Source organism: Canis lupus, chromosome 9 (genome assembly GCF_048164855.1).
Source record: "Canis lupus baileyi chromosome 9, mCanLup2.hap1, whole genome shotgun sequence".
Lineage (NCBI taxonomy): Eukaryota > Metazoa > Chordata > Mammalia > Carnivora > Canidae > Canis > Canis lupus.
Genome location: NC_132846.1, coordinates 25,542,170 through 25,562,668, shown reverse-complemented (window position 1 = coordinate 25,562,668; position 20,499 = coordinate 25,542,170). Strand labels below are relative to the sequence as shown.

At 34.1% G+C, this 20,499-nt stretch overlaps 1 protein-coding gene across 3 annotated transcripts in view; it reads left to right on the top strand.

Annotated features, from left to right (window-relative positions):
• MDGA2 (MAM domain containing glycosylphosphatidylinositol anchor 2) overlaps positions 1–20,499 on the top strand; it is a 784,495-nt gene that overhangs the window by 529,545 nt on the left and 234,451 nt on the right. For all 3 annotated transcript variants that reach the window (XR_012036556.1, XR_012036555.1, XM_072838458.1), the window contains exon 6: positions 3,785–4,054. Coding sequence is in view for 1 of the 3 variants with exons in the window: in XM_072838458.1 (XP_072694559.1) it covers positions 3,785–4,054 (270 nt within the window). In the remaining 2 variants the exon portion in view is untranslated. The remainder of the gene's footprint in view (positions 1–3,784; positions 4,055–20,499) is intronic.

Sequence of the window (20,499 nt, the reverse complement as noted above, 5' to 3'; positions counted from 1 at the left end):
TGAGGTGTGTTCTACAGAGTCTATCAGAGAGATCCAAGTGGCAAGAGGTCAGGCTTCTCACAGTGATGGCCTGCTCATTAGTGCTTCTTTACTGGCTTTTTTCCCCATCACTAGTCCCCATTCTTACTTCCTTCAATATGATTCCTGGCCTCTGCACTCAGATTAACTATGTATATCAGAAACTATTTTGGGAAAGATTCAAACTAAGAAAACTACCATTCTAGCTGAGATCTCTCTGCTTCTTCCATTCCTTTGTAGGGCTAAAGACTAGTTCCCTTGAGTCACAGAGACTTTCCTGTGAGATTCCTACATCCTCATCTGTCTAGCCAGTCACACTTAGGGACCTAAAACCAGGAAGGGACACATAGCTATTCTCTGCTCTGAATATCCAACTACTTGGGATTTGGTGTGAGAGTGAACAGGCCAGTCCTCTCTGTCTGGAACCCATGGAAGTGTCTGTTGCTCAGCCCAAGAAAACTCTTCTTTTTGTTTACCAGGACAGGGGGAGCTGAAGGGAACATGGGAAGAATTCCCTTTCTCAGAGATATCTCCTAAAATATATTTTCCTTATTGCTGTTATTGAAGTTCTATTAAACATTTAGGATTTTGGAAAATAGAGACAGAAGACTGGCCTTTCCTCTCTCTTACTTCCTTTCCCTTTCCCTCTCTCTCTCTCTCTCTTTGTTGTCCTACTTCATCATATTTCTCCCAGGACCAATAATTTATCTATCTATCGATTGATTGACCAATCATATTCCTACTACAGAGTACGTCAGTCATGCTACAATGTTGGCATACTAATGTTAAAGAGGAGAGAGTCAAATCTCTGGAACAACTGCTATGGTGACCCATGCTTTCCATAATTAAGGAATGGCAAGATTGTCTTTCTGAAAATCTGATTGGCACCACAGTTATTTATAAGCCCTGCATACATAAAGAATGTTTATAGCTAGTGGTATGTGTATCTATGTATGTGCTATGTTAAAAGCTAACTTAGTTGGAATTGCTTTTATAATTTGAGGCACATTTTGGTAATAACTATAAAGCATGTTTCAAATAACCTATGAAATTTCACTTTATTTGGAAGATTTCCTTTATTTTTATGTATTTCATTTTTTTTTCTACTTTTGCTTTGATTTGATGAAGATCCCAAATAAAAATTATACTCTTTTCAGTGTTTCTTTTGTCCCTTTTTCAACCTTCATATTTAATTTCTTTATCACTTAACAATGAACTTAAAATAGTAATCTCTCTCTCACATGTTGCTGTGAAGAATGTATGGATGTCTAGATCCTGCAGTATGTTTTAGGACACTGCACTTTTCTCATAGTAAGAAGGAAACTGATGACATCTGGGGTCTTACATGTTTTATGCTGATAAAGTGAGGGAGTAATCTGGCCAACACATGCTCTAGGCATTTACTGAATACTCAGCTACCTACATGGTTTAATGTAATGAGATATATCTTTCCTATATACCTATTTAGGCGCTAAAGAGGACGCTTATAATGCAAACTCAGGATGGCTGGATGGTTTAAGAACACTGAAAAAAATAGCATTCATTTGCAAGGTAGATGATGAAATGGATATAATAGAGCTTTGAAAAGGCCTATGAGAATGTTGAATTTAGAAAAATGAGAACAAGTGAGGGAGGAGAAGAGGGTGAGAGAGAATCTCAAGCAGTCTCCATGTCCAATGCAGAGCCCATGTAGGGCTCATCTCATGACCTTGAGATCATAAGCTGAACCAAAATCGAGTCAAGCACTTTAACTAAGTCATCTGGGTGCCTCTGGGGTATTTTTGTCAGGGATAATATTAGAAAAATGAATGCCATCTTCAACAAAACTAAGTTGGACAATATTCTTTTTTCAATTCAGATTTGGAAAAGAGGGTTTTTAAAAATAAGATTGTGAATATGGTTCTGTATAATGCATTACAAGTAGAACAATGGTCTTGTTATATATGTATTATTTTTTGAACTTTAGGATTGGGGGGGTTTCTTTAAATATTATCTGTCTAATAGAAAAACAGCTCATCTTTGTACAAGTCTTTTTCAGAGGCAAGTAGTTCTTGAGTTAATGTCACCATTGTATGTTTCCATAGTCTAACATATGCTATTAATGGCTCCTAAGCTTTGGGACATTTAATTTTACTAAAATATGGTATAAAACAAATGAGCTTTGTTAATATGATATAAAAGTTGGAATCTCCAGAATTATATTTTAACTAATTACCTTTGTAAATTATACTATTTACTTCAAATTGGGCTATAGGGATTTCTTTTACTTTTTTGGCAATATATCAATAATTAATTGATATAATATTTAAATAGTAATATCAAAATATTTAAATAGTAATATCTCTTGTCAGCTTAACAACCTTAAGTAACTCTTGAGAAAATTTTCTTTCTACTTAACGATTGCTATGTACATTTTCTAATTTTAGTCATGAATCTTTATAATTTAACGTCAACAACTCACAAGGGCTATTAAGACACTTTGAAAACTTCCATATTGCTTAAAATGATGTTAGAAAAATCAACATGCAAAAATGATGTTTAAAAATGTCATCCAGGCAAACTGCCTATCCCAAACTGTGCCAATTCCATAATAATATGGAATTGTTTTCTTGCTCTCCTCTGTTTGTTTTGTTTTAATAAGGAAAACAAATATTAGGCTACACAAGAGTTTACCTTTTATTCTGAGAAAAACACTCCCCAAGTCTTAAATTGAAGTTAATAGCTTAAAAAAATCACATAGTACAATTGAACACTTTACGTGTAATATGGATTGATTTCAACACAGTTTTGACTTTGGCATAAAATATCTCTGAATATGTGAGATCAAACACTAGCATACTGCACCCCCCACCCCATTTTTATTTAGAGATGCATTGTTGTTGGCCAGCACTGCAGTGTAAGCAGAAAAGAAGTGCTGTATGTGAACATACATATTTTTGTGCTGTTTCTACTTTGAGTGTTTAATGAAAAGTCTAACACAGCATTTTTTTAATGGATATTTTATCTTTTTATTTTTTTAACCTGAAAGACTGCAAATGACTTATTTTCAATGGGGAGATTATTATAAACTAAACATTCGAGTGGTAGGAGGCATAGTTTGGTGACTATGTTTGAGCTCTCATTTCTTTGTTTTAAAGCAGTGCTTATGAAACTGTCTAGACCTTTTATGAATGGAGAGGTTAGAGATGAAGTATGGGGACTGCATTAGAATTAGATGATATCATTATTCCTTTCAAGATCAAAAATCAGGCCCACTGCTTGGTAAAAGACTGGAATGATCTGTGCCTTAATCTCTTACTCTATTGTGTTCAGGTGCAAAAATGTATCATTTCACCTCAGAATGATCCAAAAATTAAATAATTAACAATCTTCACCATGAAAATACAAGGACTAAACAGCTGCAATACTTATACCTGGAAGGACAAAAACAAATGGTGATTGTCAGCATTAAAAGGGAAAGGGATTTTTGTTTAAAAACTTTAATCCTTTTTATCATTCTAATTTTGGAACAGTAATCTCAGAATACACAAATTTTAATTCCTCTCTCTCTGTGTAAGGTACTTAGTACACTTCTACAAGTTTATGCCATGTAATTAAAATATGTAACCATTATGTCTGGTTTAAATTTGATTAATACAATGTGATTTTGGCAAAGGAAAAGAATATGTCCTTTAATTGTTTGAATAAATATAAAGCATGCTGTTGAATTCCAGTTGTAACAGATCTAAACAGTGCATTTTTTTGTTTGTTGGTTTATGTCTTTTAGCATCTCCGTCAATTAAACTCTTGGTGGATGACCCTATAGTTGTAAATCCTGGAGAGGCCATAACATTAGTGTGTGTTACAACAGGAGGAGAGCCTGCACCCACTCTCACTTGGGTCAGGTCCTTTGGGACTCTGCCTGAAAAGACTGTTTTGAATGGAGGAACGTTGACCATACCTGCCATCACCTCAGAAGATGCTGGTACTTACAGCTGCATTGCCAATAACAATGTAGGAAACCCTGCAAAAAAGTCCACCAACATCATTGTGAGAGGTAAGCTGGCCTAGAGAATGTTACCAAAAAAATTTCTGGATAAACCAGGTTATTGCAAAGCAAATAATGTTTGATATAAAAACATTTCCTCAAATATTGCATGCATGTGTAACATACATAGAAAATTCTTTATAATTGATGAATGATGTCTAATTATAAATGGAAACTAAAATTTCTGAATCTTAATAACCATACTTCATATTTGCATTGGATAGTTTTCATAACACATTCTTAATGATACTATGAAACTATTCCATTGAATACTTTTTATATGTTCTTAGTAAAAGAAATCATTAAAATGCAAATGTGGCATAGGGCATTAAACATTATTATACAGATTGTGTATTAGTTCAGGAATTTAGCAAATGTATCAATTTAATGTTTAATAAGCATTTATTGAGTCTCTATTACAAGCAGAGCTCTAAATTGTGGGATTATATAGAGATCTATAAAACATTACCTTGTACTCAAGGATTATACTGCGAAATAAAATATCTCAATTAACAGCCCTATAATACAGTGTTCAGGAGGTAAGCAAAAACTATAGACATGAAACTATAGACATGAAAAAAATTACAGTAACTACTGGCTGAAGTTATTAGGGAATATCTAATATCATTTTCATAAGGTTCTAGAGGCTGGGTAGATTTTTAACTGACTGAGATTAGGGAAAGACATGGAAAAGTCAGAGATCACGAAAGACAAAGTATATCTGAGGTATTGGCATAAAATATGGGTCACTAAATCAATAGTGGCACTGAAGTACTAGTGTGGATGCTGCCAGCTGGTGGGCTGGTACTACGTGGAAGAAATGTTATCCCTCCAGTTTGGAGGATGTAAAGTTATGGTTCAAGGAGTTTGTATTTCTTTATGTCTCACTTCACCTGGCATGGTCCTGGGTTGGGAGTGGGGGATGGACACCAATGGCTCTAAATTAAAATAGATATCCATTCTGCCCAAGAGGACACTTCTCATAGGCAAATGGAAGTTTTTTTGTGATGAAGGATTATAATGGAAACAAAACATAATTGAGTGTATTGAGATTATCATTTGTGATTTTGTGAACACGAATTATGCTGGTTTTGAAGCCTGTTCGTATCCAAACTCTTAGAAATATGCTACTTAACCAAAAATATGCTCTAATCAAAATATTGCAAGGTGTTAGATATAAATCAAGACACTTGGAAAAATACTCTCTATCTGCTGCAAAACTGTAGGCCATACAATATTTAGTAGTTGCAAGATATACCATTATTTTATGTATCACTACAAAGTAAAACATAATGCCAATTAAACTACCGTAGTGTTTTCTTATGAGATAGAATCTTATTGAAAGAAGTCTTTCAGATCTGTTTATGCGTAGGTTTTCTTTTAAGCCATATATCACCCATTAGTAGACATAAAAAGGAAAATAAAGAAAAATAAATTGCTTATTTTTCAAACTCCACACTTAGAACCAATCCAACTGCTTTAATCTCAGTCTTAGATGACTATGATTTTCTACACAGCATCTTTTTTTCTCATTAAGAACATTTACAATTCAGAATTACAGAGAAATATCGTCTCTGATTTTCTCCCAAGGCAGACCACCACTGCTGTGCCCTGTTGATAGCAACCGTAAAAGGATATTGAATGTGAGGTACATTCTGATTTTATGTGAGCGTAATAAGGATTTTGAAACCAATGAAATGTGATCTCTATCTCTGTTGTTTAATTTTAAAATTTTCTACTGGACAACTAATTATATTCTAATGAATTAGCAAATTTGTAAGGGATACATGAAGGTAACTACAAAGAGCAGTGTTCCTACCCTCAAATCCCTACCTTCAAAGGGTTTTACAATTCTGTAAGGAAGATAAGAACACAAAGGAATAATATATGGTAATAAATAAAAAGACATGGTCCCTGAATGGACGTATATTAACTTTTCTAACTTAGATATCAGTATTGGTAAAATGCAACTGCTCTAAGCCTTGTCTCAGTGACTAATCAGATTCTGTTCCTCAGCCACCACAATTTTCAAGAAAAAAAAAAAAAGGAAAGAAAAAACAAAACTGTACAAATCACCATGTTTATTATTTCTGATTTTTATCTGTTCACCTTTAAACACATACTTTCCCAAGTAGCCATGAAATAGTGCTACCAAATCTTGCAACAAAAATTGTGAGATTGATTAAAGCATTGCAAGACTATTTTTAAGACTCGTGGCTGCAGTGGGGGACCTTTCATTCCATTATTTAATCAAGGATAGGAACTCACTAGAGAAAAATAATGCCATTAGAACAGAGGATCATCTGCAACTACATTGAATTCCTACAAAATTGGCAGAATCTTTAGCATAAAATGTCTGTGTTGCTCAGGCACCCTCCAGAAGGGACTGACCATCCGCAGCCCATACATACTCAGGAAGTGATCTGCTCTTCCCTGTTCCATCTAGCGGGTTTCATCCAACTTCTTACAAAGGACAGTTTCCAACTTTGACAGGAATGGTCTAAAATAAATAGAGCCTAAAAATGTATTTCCCCAATTTATAATTTATTTTTAGGCCTTTAATTTATCTGAAGTACACATTTGCATCACCATATAATATTACCAGCGAGACCTCTCTGCAGTGGCATCCACATCATTCATAAAATCAAGTTTGTATAAAATCCTGCTGAATATAGAAATAGCCTTGGTTAGTGAGTCCTAGATTGCATGTGGGGAGAGAAATGGCTACAGTAATGTGAGACATCTGATATCTGCCACAAAGACCAAGAAATTCAGCTAAAGAAAATGGTTTTCTTTTTATTGTATCAAAGAAATCATTTTCAAGTCTTCTGAATTTGTAGACCTCTACAGTGTCCCAGATTAACTGTATCATGGATACAGTAAAACTAGAGTTCTCTATTTATTTTATTCTGTAATTAAATCAAGATTTATAGACCAGGTTTTCTGGGCAAGCACAGGGATATTTTGTGCACAGAATTTCCATTACCATTGGAGAATATTCATGGACAAAAAAAATACAAGCATAGGGTGCAGACAGGAATAAAACTCTAGAAACATTTCTGAATTTGTCTTTTGATATTTTTTAATAGGAAATACTTTAAATAATGTAGACAATACTTCAAGTAGAATGCAGGCTCAAAGCATCTCATATGTTTTAATATTGTGTTAGATATTTATAAATATAGCTGCTATGTCTTTTCTTATGATTCCTTAAGAAATTGTAGTGATTGAGCCATATTTCTCCCAAGTCAGGAGAGAAGCAGGGTGGCTTGGACTTGGTGCTCTCCAAACTCCTGTTCAGTATGTCATTTTCACATTTCTCATTTGTTATGAATTGAACCGCTGTGCTGAAAAAACATGGTTCATAACCTGACCAAGATATTATTGTATTTTAGTTTCCTGTGGTCTTTTTAAATTTTATTCAGTGGTGTGATCATCCCCTGTTTCCAGAAGAAAAGTCAGGCATACCCCATGATGCTTATGCTCATTATTAGAAATAGAGAATCTTACAATGCATTCAAATCACAAACACAAATTTAGTTCAATGTTTTCGGATGCATGATCCAAAATAGTAGAAAAACTCCAAACTTAATGCAAAAATTTCTCTCCTGCCTGGCTTGGGTCCACATGGGGCTGGGGACCTGCAATGGGAAAGCAAGAGAAGGTGGTATGGTTGGCTTCTTCCCCTTTGTCTGTCTGTCCTCCACCTCCTTGACAATGCATTCCAGCCCTGACCTGATTGCCAGGTTCTGAAGTCCCTGGCTTCGGGTGGGGTAGAGAAGTCTTCTCTATATAAAACATCTTTCTTTTTTATATGGCACAATAATGTACTCTTGGGAGATTACTCTGTCTAGAAGATCTATGTGGATCAAGGACTGAGCTCTAGTGATGGGATTTCCCAGGAGTCCCTTAAAAATACCACGTTCTCTGAGCACAAGCTCTTGTGAAGTATCCTTTCCTCTTTTCTGCTGAAGGCTTCTCTTTCCTCCAAGCATCCAACTAAACAGAGCCCAAGATAGGCCTGTACCACTTCTCCTTCCCTGTGACGCACATCTGTTTAGCTTACCAGTAAACTCTGTGAGAGCCCACAAATTCCAGTTTAGCCACCTCTTTCCTATTGCCACATGGGTTTTGGCTACCTCAGATAGATCAGGTACCTTTTCAGAGAGAATATTTCAGAGCTCTGACTGGTCTTATGAAAAGCTCCTCAGTAAGATTGAGATTCTCCTTCTGCCACCATTGTCCACATTGGTTCTGTCTTCAAACTATACCTGCATCTGGTCATGTCTCGCCACGTTCACTGTTACCACCTTTAAATAAACTATCAATATATCTCCTGTGGTTGATTAAAATAGTCTTTTCATCCAACTTTCTGCTCTGGCTCCACTTTTAGAAGCCCCTCCTTTATCCACTTAGATAAGGTAGACTAGGCTGTTAACAAACAGACCTATAGCTGTAATCACTTTAAACAAGAACACTTGAGATTTTTCTCATGAAAAAGTCCAGGCGTTTCCTAGTTGATAAGGCTAGTGATGGTGATGTATATATGATTGGTGTGTATAGAGGTGAAGAGCCTGCTCCATGCAGTCATTCAGATACCTAGATTGATGATGTTTCTGTCCTCATGCAAAAGCCAGAGTGATTGGAATTATGTCATCCTCCTGACAAAAACTCCAGTGGATTTCATCTCACCTAAAATGGAATTCAGATTCCTCATCATCATTTCATATACCTCTCTTCTTTACCTACTATACTTCAGACACATTCTTTTTCTTTTCCCACATAGGACTTAAATATTTGCTGTTCTTTGGCCTAGAATGTTAATTTTCAAATACCACCTTCTGGAAAGTGACTTGGGCTACCCTTTCTGAAATAACCCACCCCTAGTTCCCTTACATGATTTGTTGTTCCTTCTTATCACATAACTACCTAGAGTTATTTTATATGTATTTCCTTATTTATAGTCTCTCTCTTTTATGGGGACAGTGGGGACAAAAAAATTTATCCATTGTCCTATTCAGTGATGTATCCCTAGAACTTAGAAAACTACCCAACGTATAGTAGATGCTCAATAAATATATGTTGAGTAAATGGATCTCTTTTATAAGTTTACTGGCTTAAACATTTCTTACAGACATCTATCTCCCTTTGAAATTCTAATTATGTACTAAATGACATTAAGGTAAATTAGGAAACTTTATATACATATTAAATCATATGAAACATCTGTGTGATGTTTGAAAGGCATCATTGTTGTTATTATTTATTGCTGTGTAATAAGCCACCCCCAAAGAGTAGCTTAAAATAGTGCTGTCATTTGTTTTGCTCACAAATCTGGGGGTTGAGAGGCTCAGCTAAAAAATTAATGGTCTCAAATGATTGCACTCAGCAGCTTGGGCTGGAATCAACTTCAAGGCTTCTCATTTAGATATCTGTTGCTAAACTAAAAAGTTTGAACAGCTGAATTCTTTAGGTTAATCTCTGTCATTCACTCTCAGTAGACCCTTTACAGTTTCTCCATATGTCATACTTACAGTAGCTAGACTTCTACTGGATCACAGGGCAAAGAGCTGTATGGATTTTTTTTTTTAACCTGGGCTCTCAAGTCATGCATTGTCATATCTGCATTCTATTCAAGGCAGTGATAAAGCCTGGCCTGTTTCCAGAAGGGGATAAAAAGGAGGAATGTCAAATAATCTACAGGCTTGTTTTGTAAAAGGCAGCATGATATGTGGTGTACTCCACAAATCATATTCTTCCCCTCATGTTCCCATGCTTCCTCAAGCTCACTCATGCCTCTTATTTTGTTCCCATTTTCTCCTTAATTTCATCAGCCCCTCTCTTAAACCCCTGGCCTCTGCTAAGTGACATTGTAAACAGGTTTTTTTTTTTTTTATTTTTAGAAATATTCCAGCCTATTTTTGTTGGCTATGATCTCAGATTTCTAATAAGGAGAGAGAGAAAAAGTTGTCAATATTGAAATAGATTTAACCTTTATGGAGGAAGTCAATATGTATTCAGTGAGGCATACATTTACAGTTCCCTAACTGCACAGAAATATTCTGTAACCTCCAGGAACATCATAACCCTCTGTTCTGAAAAGTGTTGATTTGCCTAACTCTAATGTATCCATGTGAAATAACTAAGTTCTCACTAATAATCTGAATTGTGATATTAAATATGTTTGTTCAGAACTCACTTAGTGGAGATACCTCAAATATTAGCACACCTAACATTTCAAAATGATCTTTAGGCTTAATACAAAAAAATATAATTCTAAAATTCTGGGAGAATAAAAATGTGAACAGTTGAGTGTATCAGTTCCACTTAGATAATAGTAATAGTAATAGTTATTATTTATTGAACACTTAACTATGTACCAGGCTACCAGAGAGACTGTGTACATTAACTTTTTAATCATTCCAAAATATTTATGAGGTAAAAAATATCATTATTCCCATTTTTTTTGAAAAAAATATAAGTGAAGAGGGAGCAATTAAGTAACTTCCCCCAGACAAGCCTAATTTCAGCAGCAAAGCTGAGATTAAAAATCCACACAGTATGATTCCAGGGCCACTATCTTAACCAAGGTACCATAGTGCCTTACAAAATTTAGCCAATTTTTTAAAAAATGTATAATCTACTCCTCATCCCCCAAATTGAACTGACTAATGTCCTTTATTATTTCCTTTATTCTTGCCTTGCTTAGAGACTTACTAGGGATTATTTCTTAAATATATACCCATTTGTGATTGGAAGAAGTTCTGTTTTTGTTACTCAGCACTTTTTTCTGTGGTAATGGTAGGCATACTTCAAGTTCTAACCAAGTGAGTGTTTATAGATTATGATTATCTAAATAATATTGCATTGTGAAGGACTTAGCATGACTTACCAGCTCTTACAAATTAATGTACAGGAATTTTAAGAATTTCTATTACTTAGAAGAGACCAGTTGAATCACAGAAGACAAAGACACAAAACAATTGCACAAATAAAGCATGGAATATAAACAAGGAAACAAATAAGTAACCTATACTTTAAAAAGTATGTTCATTGTTTTTGCCAGAAGGCATCTATTTCAAGCTATTGATTAGAAAGTCAGTCAGAATTGACAATTTTCCATAAATAACTGATTAAATTTAGCTTTCAGTGTTTCTAAAAGTAAATTATTTGTGAATTTCCAATAACAAGGTCATTGCACTTCCCAAGCATTTAGATTAATCAAATTAAATTTCCATTTATCATATTTTCTTTGATGATCTGTCATTAATAAAAACTACAAGGATAATAGCTGAAGTTGTAGAAAACCAATCTTTAACATTTTCCAAGAGCAAAGCTGTCTGCTGTGTGCAGGTGTCCCAATTATTCATGTAGATTAAATGCTTTATTTCTGTTTTCCCAATTTAATATTCTGTAGTAATTACATCTCCCCCAAACACCAGAGAGAATTTTATTATATTATGTTTTATAGCTCTGAAATGGTTTCATTATTATTTTTTAAGAAATTAATCTGGGCTATACAAAATATGAAAATTATCAAATTCAGTAGTTCTCATCTAAATATAGATAGCTCAGTTTCTTTTCATAAATAGGATATATCTAACTTATCTTTCTTCATTGAAATAATATATGAGGAATTATAAAATATAATTTCAAGTAAGAGAAGTTTGTATAGATATTGCCTATTCTTCTTGTTATTTTTAAAGATTTTATTTATTTGAGAGAGAGAAGGGGCAGAGACAGAGAGAGTGAAAAAGAGAGAACGCAAGAGTAGGGGAGGGGCAGTGGGACAAGCTGACTCCCTGCTGAGTACAGAGCCTTCCTCGGGGCTAGATCCCAAGACCCTGGGGTCATGATCTAAGCTAAAGTCAGACTTTGATTCAGTCACCCAAGCATGTTTACATCATGGTAACATGATGGGTAACAGCTTAGTTATACATGTTTATTTTATTAAAGCTTACATCATCCTCCTTGGTAGATGGTCTCTCGTGTTTAGTCAAAAAGAGATGCGCCAGTTTGTAGTAGTGCTTTGAAAGGAAATACTTGCTAATATCCAGAAAATAAGAGTCTTATTCAAATAACATTATTTTAAAAATATTTTAATCAGTTTCTTTGAAGGTGTTTTATGTATTTTGTTTTTTTTTTCTTCAGTTTTTGGTTTTGTTTTGTATACCCTAGAGTTGTAAAATAGATCCAAAACAATGATATTAATTTGAAAACATCTAATTCAGATGTTTTTATCCTATTATTTTTTTAACTATTTAATTTTTATTGAAATTTAATTTAGTTAATATATACTGTATTATTAGTTTCAGGGGTAGAGTTTAATGATTCATCAGTTGCATATAACACCCCGTGCTCATTGCATCCAGTGCCCTCCTTAATGCCCATCACCCAATTACCCTTTCACCCCACCCACCTACCCCTCCAGCAGCTCTGTTTATTTCTAAAAGTTAAGAGTCTCTTACAGTTTGCCTTCCTCTTTGTTTTCATCTTATTTTTATTTCTCCTTCCCTTCCCCTATATTCATCTCTTTTGTTTCTTAAATTCCACATATGAGAGCAATCATATGGTATTTATCCTTCTCTGACTTACTTTGCTTAGTATAATACCCTCTATGTCTATCCATATCATTACAAATGGCAAGACTTCATTCTTTTTGATGGCAGAATAATATTCCACATTATCTTTATCCATTCATCTGTTGATGGACATCTGGGATTTTTCTATAGTTTGGCTGTTGTGGACACTGCTGCTATAAACATTGAGGTGGTACCACTCCGAATCACTATCTTGTATCCTTTGGATAAATACCTTAGAAGTGCAGTTGCTAGGTCATATGGTAGTTCTATTTTTAACTTTTTGAGGAACTTCCATACTGTTTTCCAGAGTGGCTGCCAGTTTACATTCCCACCAACAATGTAAGAGGGTTCTCCTTTCTCTGCATCCTCACCAATATCTGTTGTTTCCTGAGTTGTTAATTTTAGCTATTCTGACTGGTGTGAGGTTATATCTCATGGTGGTTTTGATTTGTATTTATCTGATGCTGAATGATGTTGACCATTTTTTCATATGTCCGTTGTCCATCTGTATGTCTTCTTTGAAGAAATGTCTGATCATGGCTTCTGCCGATTTCTTGACTGGATTTTTTTGGTTTTGGGTATAGGTTGCCTTTTAGTTTTGTTGATTATTTCCTTTACTCCACAAAAGCTTTTTATCCTGATGAAGCCCCAATGGTTCATTTTTGTTTTGTCTTTGTTGTTATGGCAGGTACTTATTTCCCAAGCCTATTGACTCACCACACTGGGTTAGTGTGGGTTAAATGGTCTGTAGGCAGTAAGGTACCAGGAAAGAGATCTGTGATATGGTTCTGGCATCCCTTCAGTTAGCTATCAGATCATGAGTATGTAAATAGGCTTCTGCTTACTTTACAACTAAGATTTGTAGTAAATAAACTCTAAGATACTTTTATTCTAACCACCTATGATTCTATATTGTCAAAATGTACCTTAACCTAGGCCCATTTCTGGACTTCATCATTCTTTTTTTCTGTTTACAAACTTCCCCATGGAGATGCACAACTACAAACACATGGTCTGCAGATTTACACATCAACACAAATATTAAAGAACATTAAACTTTAAAACAAAATTCTATTTTCTATATTTTTAGTTACATACCTCAGGATATTAAACCAGGAAGATAAATTTGAATGATGCTTTCAACAGATATTTAGAAAATTTCTGTTCCATGCTGTACCTGCATCAGTTGCTATGAGGCACAAGAAGAGGAATGAGTGCAGTCCCTGAGCTCACAGTCTTACACTTGCATGGAAAAAAATATCAGGCAACTATTCCCTTCATAGGTCATAGGAAAACTATAACCATAATAGAAGCATAGGCATGAGCTGTTGGAACCTCAAATGAGGAAACAATTAATTCTGATTAGGGAGAAACAAGAAAATTCCGTAGAGGAAGGTGACATATGAACTGGTCTTTGAAAAGTGCGAATCTTTTCATATTTAGAAACCAAGTGTCTCTTTCCTATGCTATGTAGAATGGTGACATTAACTAGCTTTTTGAATTAACTTATTTTCTTATTCATGAAATATTAGAAATTGTTGATAGCCTTTCAAAGAAAAATCTATGTTTAACTTCCATCTTTTCTAATAGAATATTTTCAGGAATTAATTTATACATTTTATTTTATTTTTAAATGATGCTTAGAAGTTAATATTCTGGGGACACCTAGGTGGCTCAATGGTGGAGCATCTGCCTTCAGCTCAGGGCATGATCCCGTGGTTCTGGGATCGAGTCCCACATTGGGCTCCCTGCATGGAGCCTGCTTCTCCCTCTGCCTCTGTCTCTGCCTCTGTCTCTATGTCTCTCATGAATAAATAAAATCTAAAAAAAAAAAAAAGTTAATATTCTGCAGTCTTGACTTGTGTGAGATTTTATGTACAATTTTTAATTGAATTAGTCAACCTGTCAAATTTTGCTTGCTCTGTTTTTCTGTTTCTCTTTGAGTTCTGTCTAATATACTTCCAAATGAGTGTTCTCTTTAAATGCTTCAGGAAATTTCTAAGTAGAATCAATCAAACATAATTCTTAAATTATTCTTCTCTAGACTCCATAAGATGATATCTTAATTTTAGCTTTTAAAGAATCTTTTCTTGTTTTTTTCCTTTTTGCCTCAAATATACTTATCTGAAAAATTTGTATGCATGTAAATCATCAACACAGTAATTCAAACTCATCTTAACCAGAATTCATCTGTTAAGATTCAAGTGTTAATGACTAGTAAGTGAAAATTTATCCATGACAAGTCAATACATGTGTTCCAAACTATTTAATTAATTTTCAAAATCTCAAAGTTGGGAAAATACTTTACAAATGTTTTATTTATGGGCATCCCAGGTGGCTCAGTGGGTTAGCGCCGCCTTCAGCCCAGGGTATGATCCTGGAGTCCCGGGATCAAGTCCCATGTCGGGCTCCCTGCATGGATCCTACTTCTCCCTCTGCCTGTGTCTCTGCCTCTCTCTCTCTCTCTATGTCTCTCATGAATAAATAAATAACATATATTTTTAAAATATTTTATTTATTAATTATAGAACGCTTACATCATATAAACATTAGGATTAGTCTTTCCATGCTTTCTATAACTTATGCCCACATACCTTTTACTTACTTAACATTCACAGAGATAATACAATTCACATTCGAGTTTCAGCCATGATATAATGGATGATGTAAACCCATTGCAAAAAAAAAAAAAAAAAAAAAGTAGAAGAAGAAGAAGGAGAGAGGTGGCATTTTATTTATCTGCTTAGGTTAGTTGTTCTCAACTGGAAGCAGTTTTTCCTTTTAGGGGATATTTGATAGTTTATTGAGACATTCTTGATTGTCATCACTGGAGGTGGTGGTGTTGTATGGATATCTAAAAGGTAGAAGCCAGGAATGCTGCTGAACACCCTACAATGCACTGGACAGCCTTCATGAAAAAAAATAATTATCTTGTCCAAAATGTCAGTAGTGTTCCTTTCAGGGTGCCTGGATGGCACAGTCAGTTAGGTGTCTGACTCTTGATTTTGTCTTGGGCCATAATCTCAGGGTTGTGAGATTGAGCTCCATGTGGAGCTCCAAGCTGGGCATGGAGCCTGCTTAGGATTCTCTGTCCCCTTCTCTCTCTTCCCTATTTTCTCTCTCTTTCTCTCTCTTTCTCTCCTCTCCCTCTTTAAAAACAAAACAAAACAAAATAGTACTGGTGTTTATAAACACTGCCTAAATAAAAGTTTCTTTTAAAGCCAATGTAAAAAGTGCATACACATGCACACACAACAAAATAAAAACAATTCTAAAAAAATCAATGTACATTTTGATACCATATTAATGTCAGATTGTATCATTTTTTGACATATGTCTTAGAGTTTCAGATGTCAGTACTTCTTTACCGAACACTCATAACTCTGTAGAGTTGTCTTGGGAAAAGGCTGTTGTCTGGCCTGTGTAGGGAGTGCTTACTGGGAACTTAGCCTCTTCCCTGTGGTCCATGTTCATCACCAGTTCCTATCTTCTGCATTATAATGATCTCTTTCTCTGTCTCAGTGGTTCACCTAATTCACATCCTAAGACTCTTTCTTCTGAAGTGCTGTACTCCATTTGATAACATTTCTCACCTCATTTATTAAAGTTTGTTGAGGTGCTTTCTAATTTTTGAAACCTAATTTTTACTATAATAGTAAGAGCTCTTTTTTTGGGCTTCTAAAAGATTCTCCCTCCCCCATGTCATCCACTGAGTGCCATGGAGTCAATGAACACAGTCAAATGGACATAATATTGCATTTATGATCCTCTCAATTCCTATAAAATCCTTATATTTCCTGGAGCACTAGAAGATATGCTGTCAGGCTTTCCAAGACCTGAAACTAGCATAATGGAAAATGAGATAATGGATATTTATGTTGCCTTTCTCAATTTCCTTCCTAAATTTTCTCCTAATTATTCTGGTGCATGTGCGTGTGCGTGTGTGTGTGTGTGTGTGTGTGTGTGTGTGTGTGTGTATTTGACCTAAAGAAGATGTAAAATGTCACATTACGGCTACTTCTTATTGTACAGGTTAAATGCAAACTTTCTTTACAGAAACTTGTTTTGAAGGATTGTTTCTAATGTAGCATATTTCCTTTCCTTTCATTGGCTATCAGTTTCTCTTAACAGAAGTAGAGAAAAACTCGAAAAAGAGGCATGTAACAAATTGCATTTGGCCTATTGATTTAGAAGTTGATTTAGTGTAAGTGCTCAGAGACATAAATGATGATATTCATTTGGATAGCAAGATTCTGGTTCAGTAATTTCTTCCTCTCACAGTATTAGAAGTCTAGACTCAGTGTCTCCATTAGTTCATTATTAGTTTTAATACCTGATCATCATATAATGCCCCCCTGCTTGCTGATGATATAATCTAAGCATATTAAAGGACTATCTTAAAAATGCAGTGTGAGATATTACTTCATTTTAACTTATTAAAATATAACAAATTGTGGAAGTTATAAGTATATAGCTTAATGAACTTTTCACTGTGAGCATGTGTGTCACCAGCACCCAAATTGAGAAGCAAAGAGTTAAGCATTCCTCATGAAGAATTAACTTTCCTCAAGAAGCTTTCCTCCCGCCCTTCTTCCTTAGGCCCACTGACATGTGACTTCTATTCTGACTTTGAACTTCTTTGATTAGTTTTGCTCTTTTAAACTTTATATAAAAGAAACTATACAATGCAATTTGCATCTAGATTTCTGTCCCAATATTATATTTGTAAGATTTCTATGCTGCTGTGTGTAGCAAGAGCCTTTTTATTTTCATTATAATGTTTCCCTGTATGCATATAACAAAATTTGTTTATTTGATTCTTTATGAACTCTTATTTCCAGTTTGACACCTTTATGTGAATAGTTATGCTCGGAATATTTTTGTACCAATCTTTTGGTGAACATACGAATGCATTTCTATTGGACATATACCTAAGCGTGAGTTATAGGGTAAGAAAATGTTGATATCTAATACCAAATTTTCCAATTTACACTTCTACAAGCATTTTTTTTGTTCCACGTCTTTGTCAACACTTGATATTGTCTGTATTTTTTGTTTTAACCATGCTATTGGTACTATGGAATCGTACTGTAATTTTAAATTTTTTTTTAAATTTTTATTTATTTATGATAGTCACAGAGAGAGAGAGAGGCAGAGACACAGGCAGAGGGAGAAGGAGGCTCCATGCACCGGGAGCCCGATGTGGGATTCGATTCCGGGTCTCCAGGATCGCGCCCTGGGCCAAAGGCAGGCGCCAAACCGCTGCGCCACCCAGGGATCCCTGTAATTTTAAATTACATTTGTCTTATCTGGATGAGTTGAGCAACTCTTCAAATGGTCAGACCATTTGATTATCTTTTCAACAATCACTTTTTCAAGTATCTGGCCCATCTTTGCCCGCACACACACACACCCCACACACCTTTTGGGTTGTAATTCTTTATTTGTAGAGTTCTTGGTGTATTTTGAAATACCATTTATTGAATATATTTATCAAAAAACATTTCTTCCTACTTTATGGCTTGCCTTCTCACAAACTTAATGTCCTATAATGCATAAAAGTCTTCATTTTGATGAGTCTAAACTATCAAACATTTTTAAGGTTAGTGCCTTTTGTATCCTACTTAAGAAATCTTTTCTAACCCCGGGTAATAAAAATATATGTTTTCTGCTAAAAGTTTGACTGTGTTACCTACAACATTTAATCTTTAATTCATTTCGAATTGATTTTATATGTAGTTTGTGGAAGGCATAAAGTATTTTTTTTCAATTTCAATATCTAGTTAACTCATCACCAACTATAGAATTGACCGTTCCTTCTCATTACACTGCAATATCACCTTTGTCATACATAAAAGTATCAAATATGTGTGGCTCTGTTTCTGGACCCATTTTGTTTCTGTTAGTTTTTGTTAATACTTATACTAATACTGCTGTATCTTAATTACTATAGCATTATATTGAACTTTAAATTCTGGTAGAGCAACTATTCTGGCTCCCCCCGCCCCCCGCTTTTTTTTAAAGATTGCTTTGGCTATTCTTGGCCAGTTGTGTTTCCACATACATTTTCTGAGCAGTTTGTTAATTTTTATTTCACCACTACCCCCAAAAAGCCTCTGAAACTTTTATTTGGATTGAATTGAATATGCAAGTATTATGATCTATCAACATTATCAATCCCTTCATTTACTTGTCATCTTTAATTTCTTTCAAAAAGTTCATGATTTTTCAGAGGAACGGTCTTACATCTATTAGATTCATTTTTAGTATTTGATAGTTTTGCTGTTCTTGTTGTTGGTAATGTAAATAGTATAATTTAAAAAATTTCACTACCTTTTTATTTTATGCTGGTATATAGCAATGGAAATGATTTTGTATATTGACCTTTTATCATTCAACCTTACTAAATTTACTTATTGATTATAATGATTTGTCTTAGATTCTTTAGCATTTTCTGTGTACAGAATCATGTTGGCTTCAAATAATGAAAGATATGTTTCTTCCTTTAATCTTTACATATTTTATATCTGTTTCTTGACTTGGTTTATCACCAAAGATGTCCAAATTACATTTTTAATAGAAGTGGAATATCATGTATCCTTCTTTTTTTCCCAATCCCCAGGAGCGAGTTTTAAGTAGTACACCATTAAGCACAATGTTTACTGCTGGCATTTTAATTATATTCTTCTACTCATAATTAGTTAAGAATTTTTAATGAGTGCTAAATGCTATCAAATAATTGATTCATGCTGATAAACACAAGAAAAGAGGAATAAGGGAAACAAAGAATACATGACACATAGAAATGAAACTCAAAGGAGCAGAAAGAAAATAACTTGAAAATGGCGTATGTCAATGAAATATAAAAAAGACAACAAAATAAAAAAAGCCAAAAATATGTTTTTGGTTAACATTAACAAAGTTGATAAGCTCTTAAAAGGACTGATCAAGAAAACAATAGATAAAATACAAGTTACTAACATCAGGAATGACATAAGGAATTTTTAAAAATTCATATTCATTATTCATGTTTGAAATATTCACCATTTCTAATTTTCTGAAAGAGAAAACATGGCCAGCTGACTTCACTAGTGAAATCTATTAAAGATATAGGAATAAATAATTCCAATCCTATACACACAAACAAAATTCATAAGGTCAAAAAGGAGAAAACACTTTCCAACTCCTATTACAAGCTGCCATAACCTGGTAGTAAAAGAAGGCAGTAATATATTACAAGAAATGAAAATTAAATGCTAGTAGCCTTCATAATCATAAACATAAAAATCCTACCAAAGTATTATCAAATCAATTCCACCAATACATTAACAAGATAATACAGAATTATCAAGTGGATTGTATCCAAGAGATGTATATTGATTTAACATTCAAATAGCAATTAATGCAATTACTGCATTAACAAATTAAAATGAAAAATAATATTTCAATTAATACAGAAAAACTTCTGGTAAAATTTAGCATCAATTTTAGAAATAGGAGACACTCAACCTAGTCAAACACAACTACAAAAACCACGAAAACCTACAGCTAAGATAATAGTAAAATACTTCCCTTCGTAATACTGGTAACTAGAGAATGATGTCTATTCTCACATCTATTCAACATTATACCTTCTGCAGTTTCCACTAGTGAAATAAGACAAGAAAAAATAAATAAAACCTTGTGGATTGTAAATGAAGTGAAACTGTCATTATTGTCTAATGAAATATTTATAATAAGTCTGTAAAAACAAAACTTACAATAAAAAGTTGAGTTTTATAAAATATTAAAAACTTTTGTTTATCAAAAGACACCTTAAGGAAATAAGCCAAAAATTGAGAGAAATTATTCTCATCATATAGTGTGTAGTTA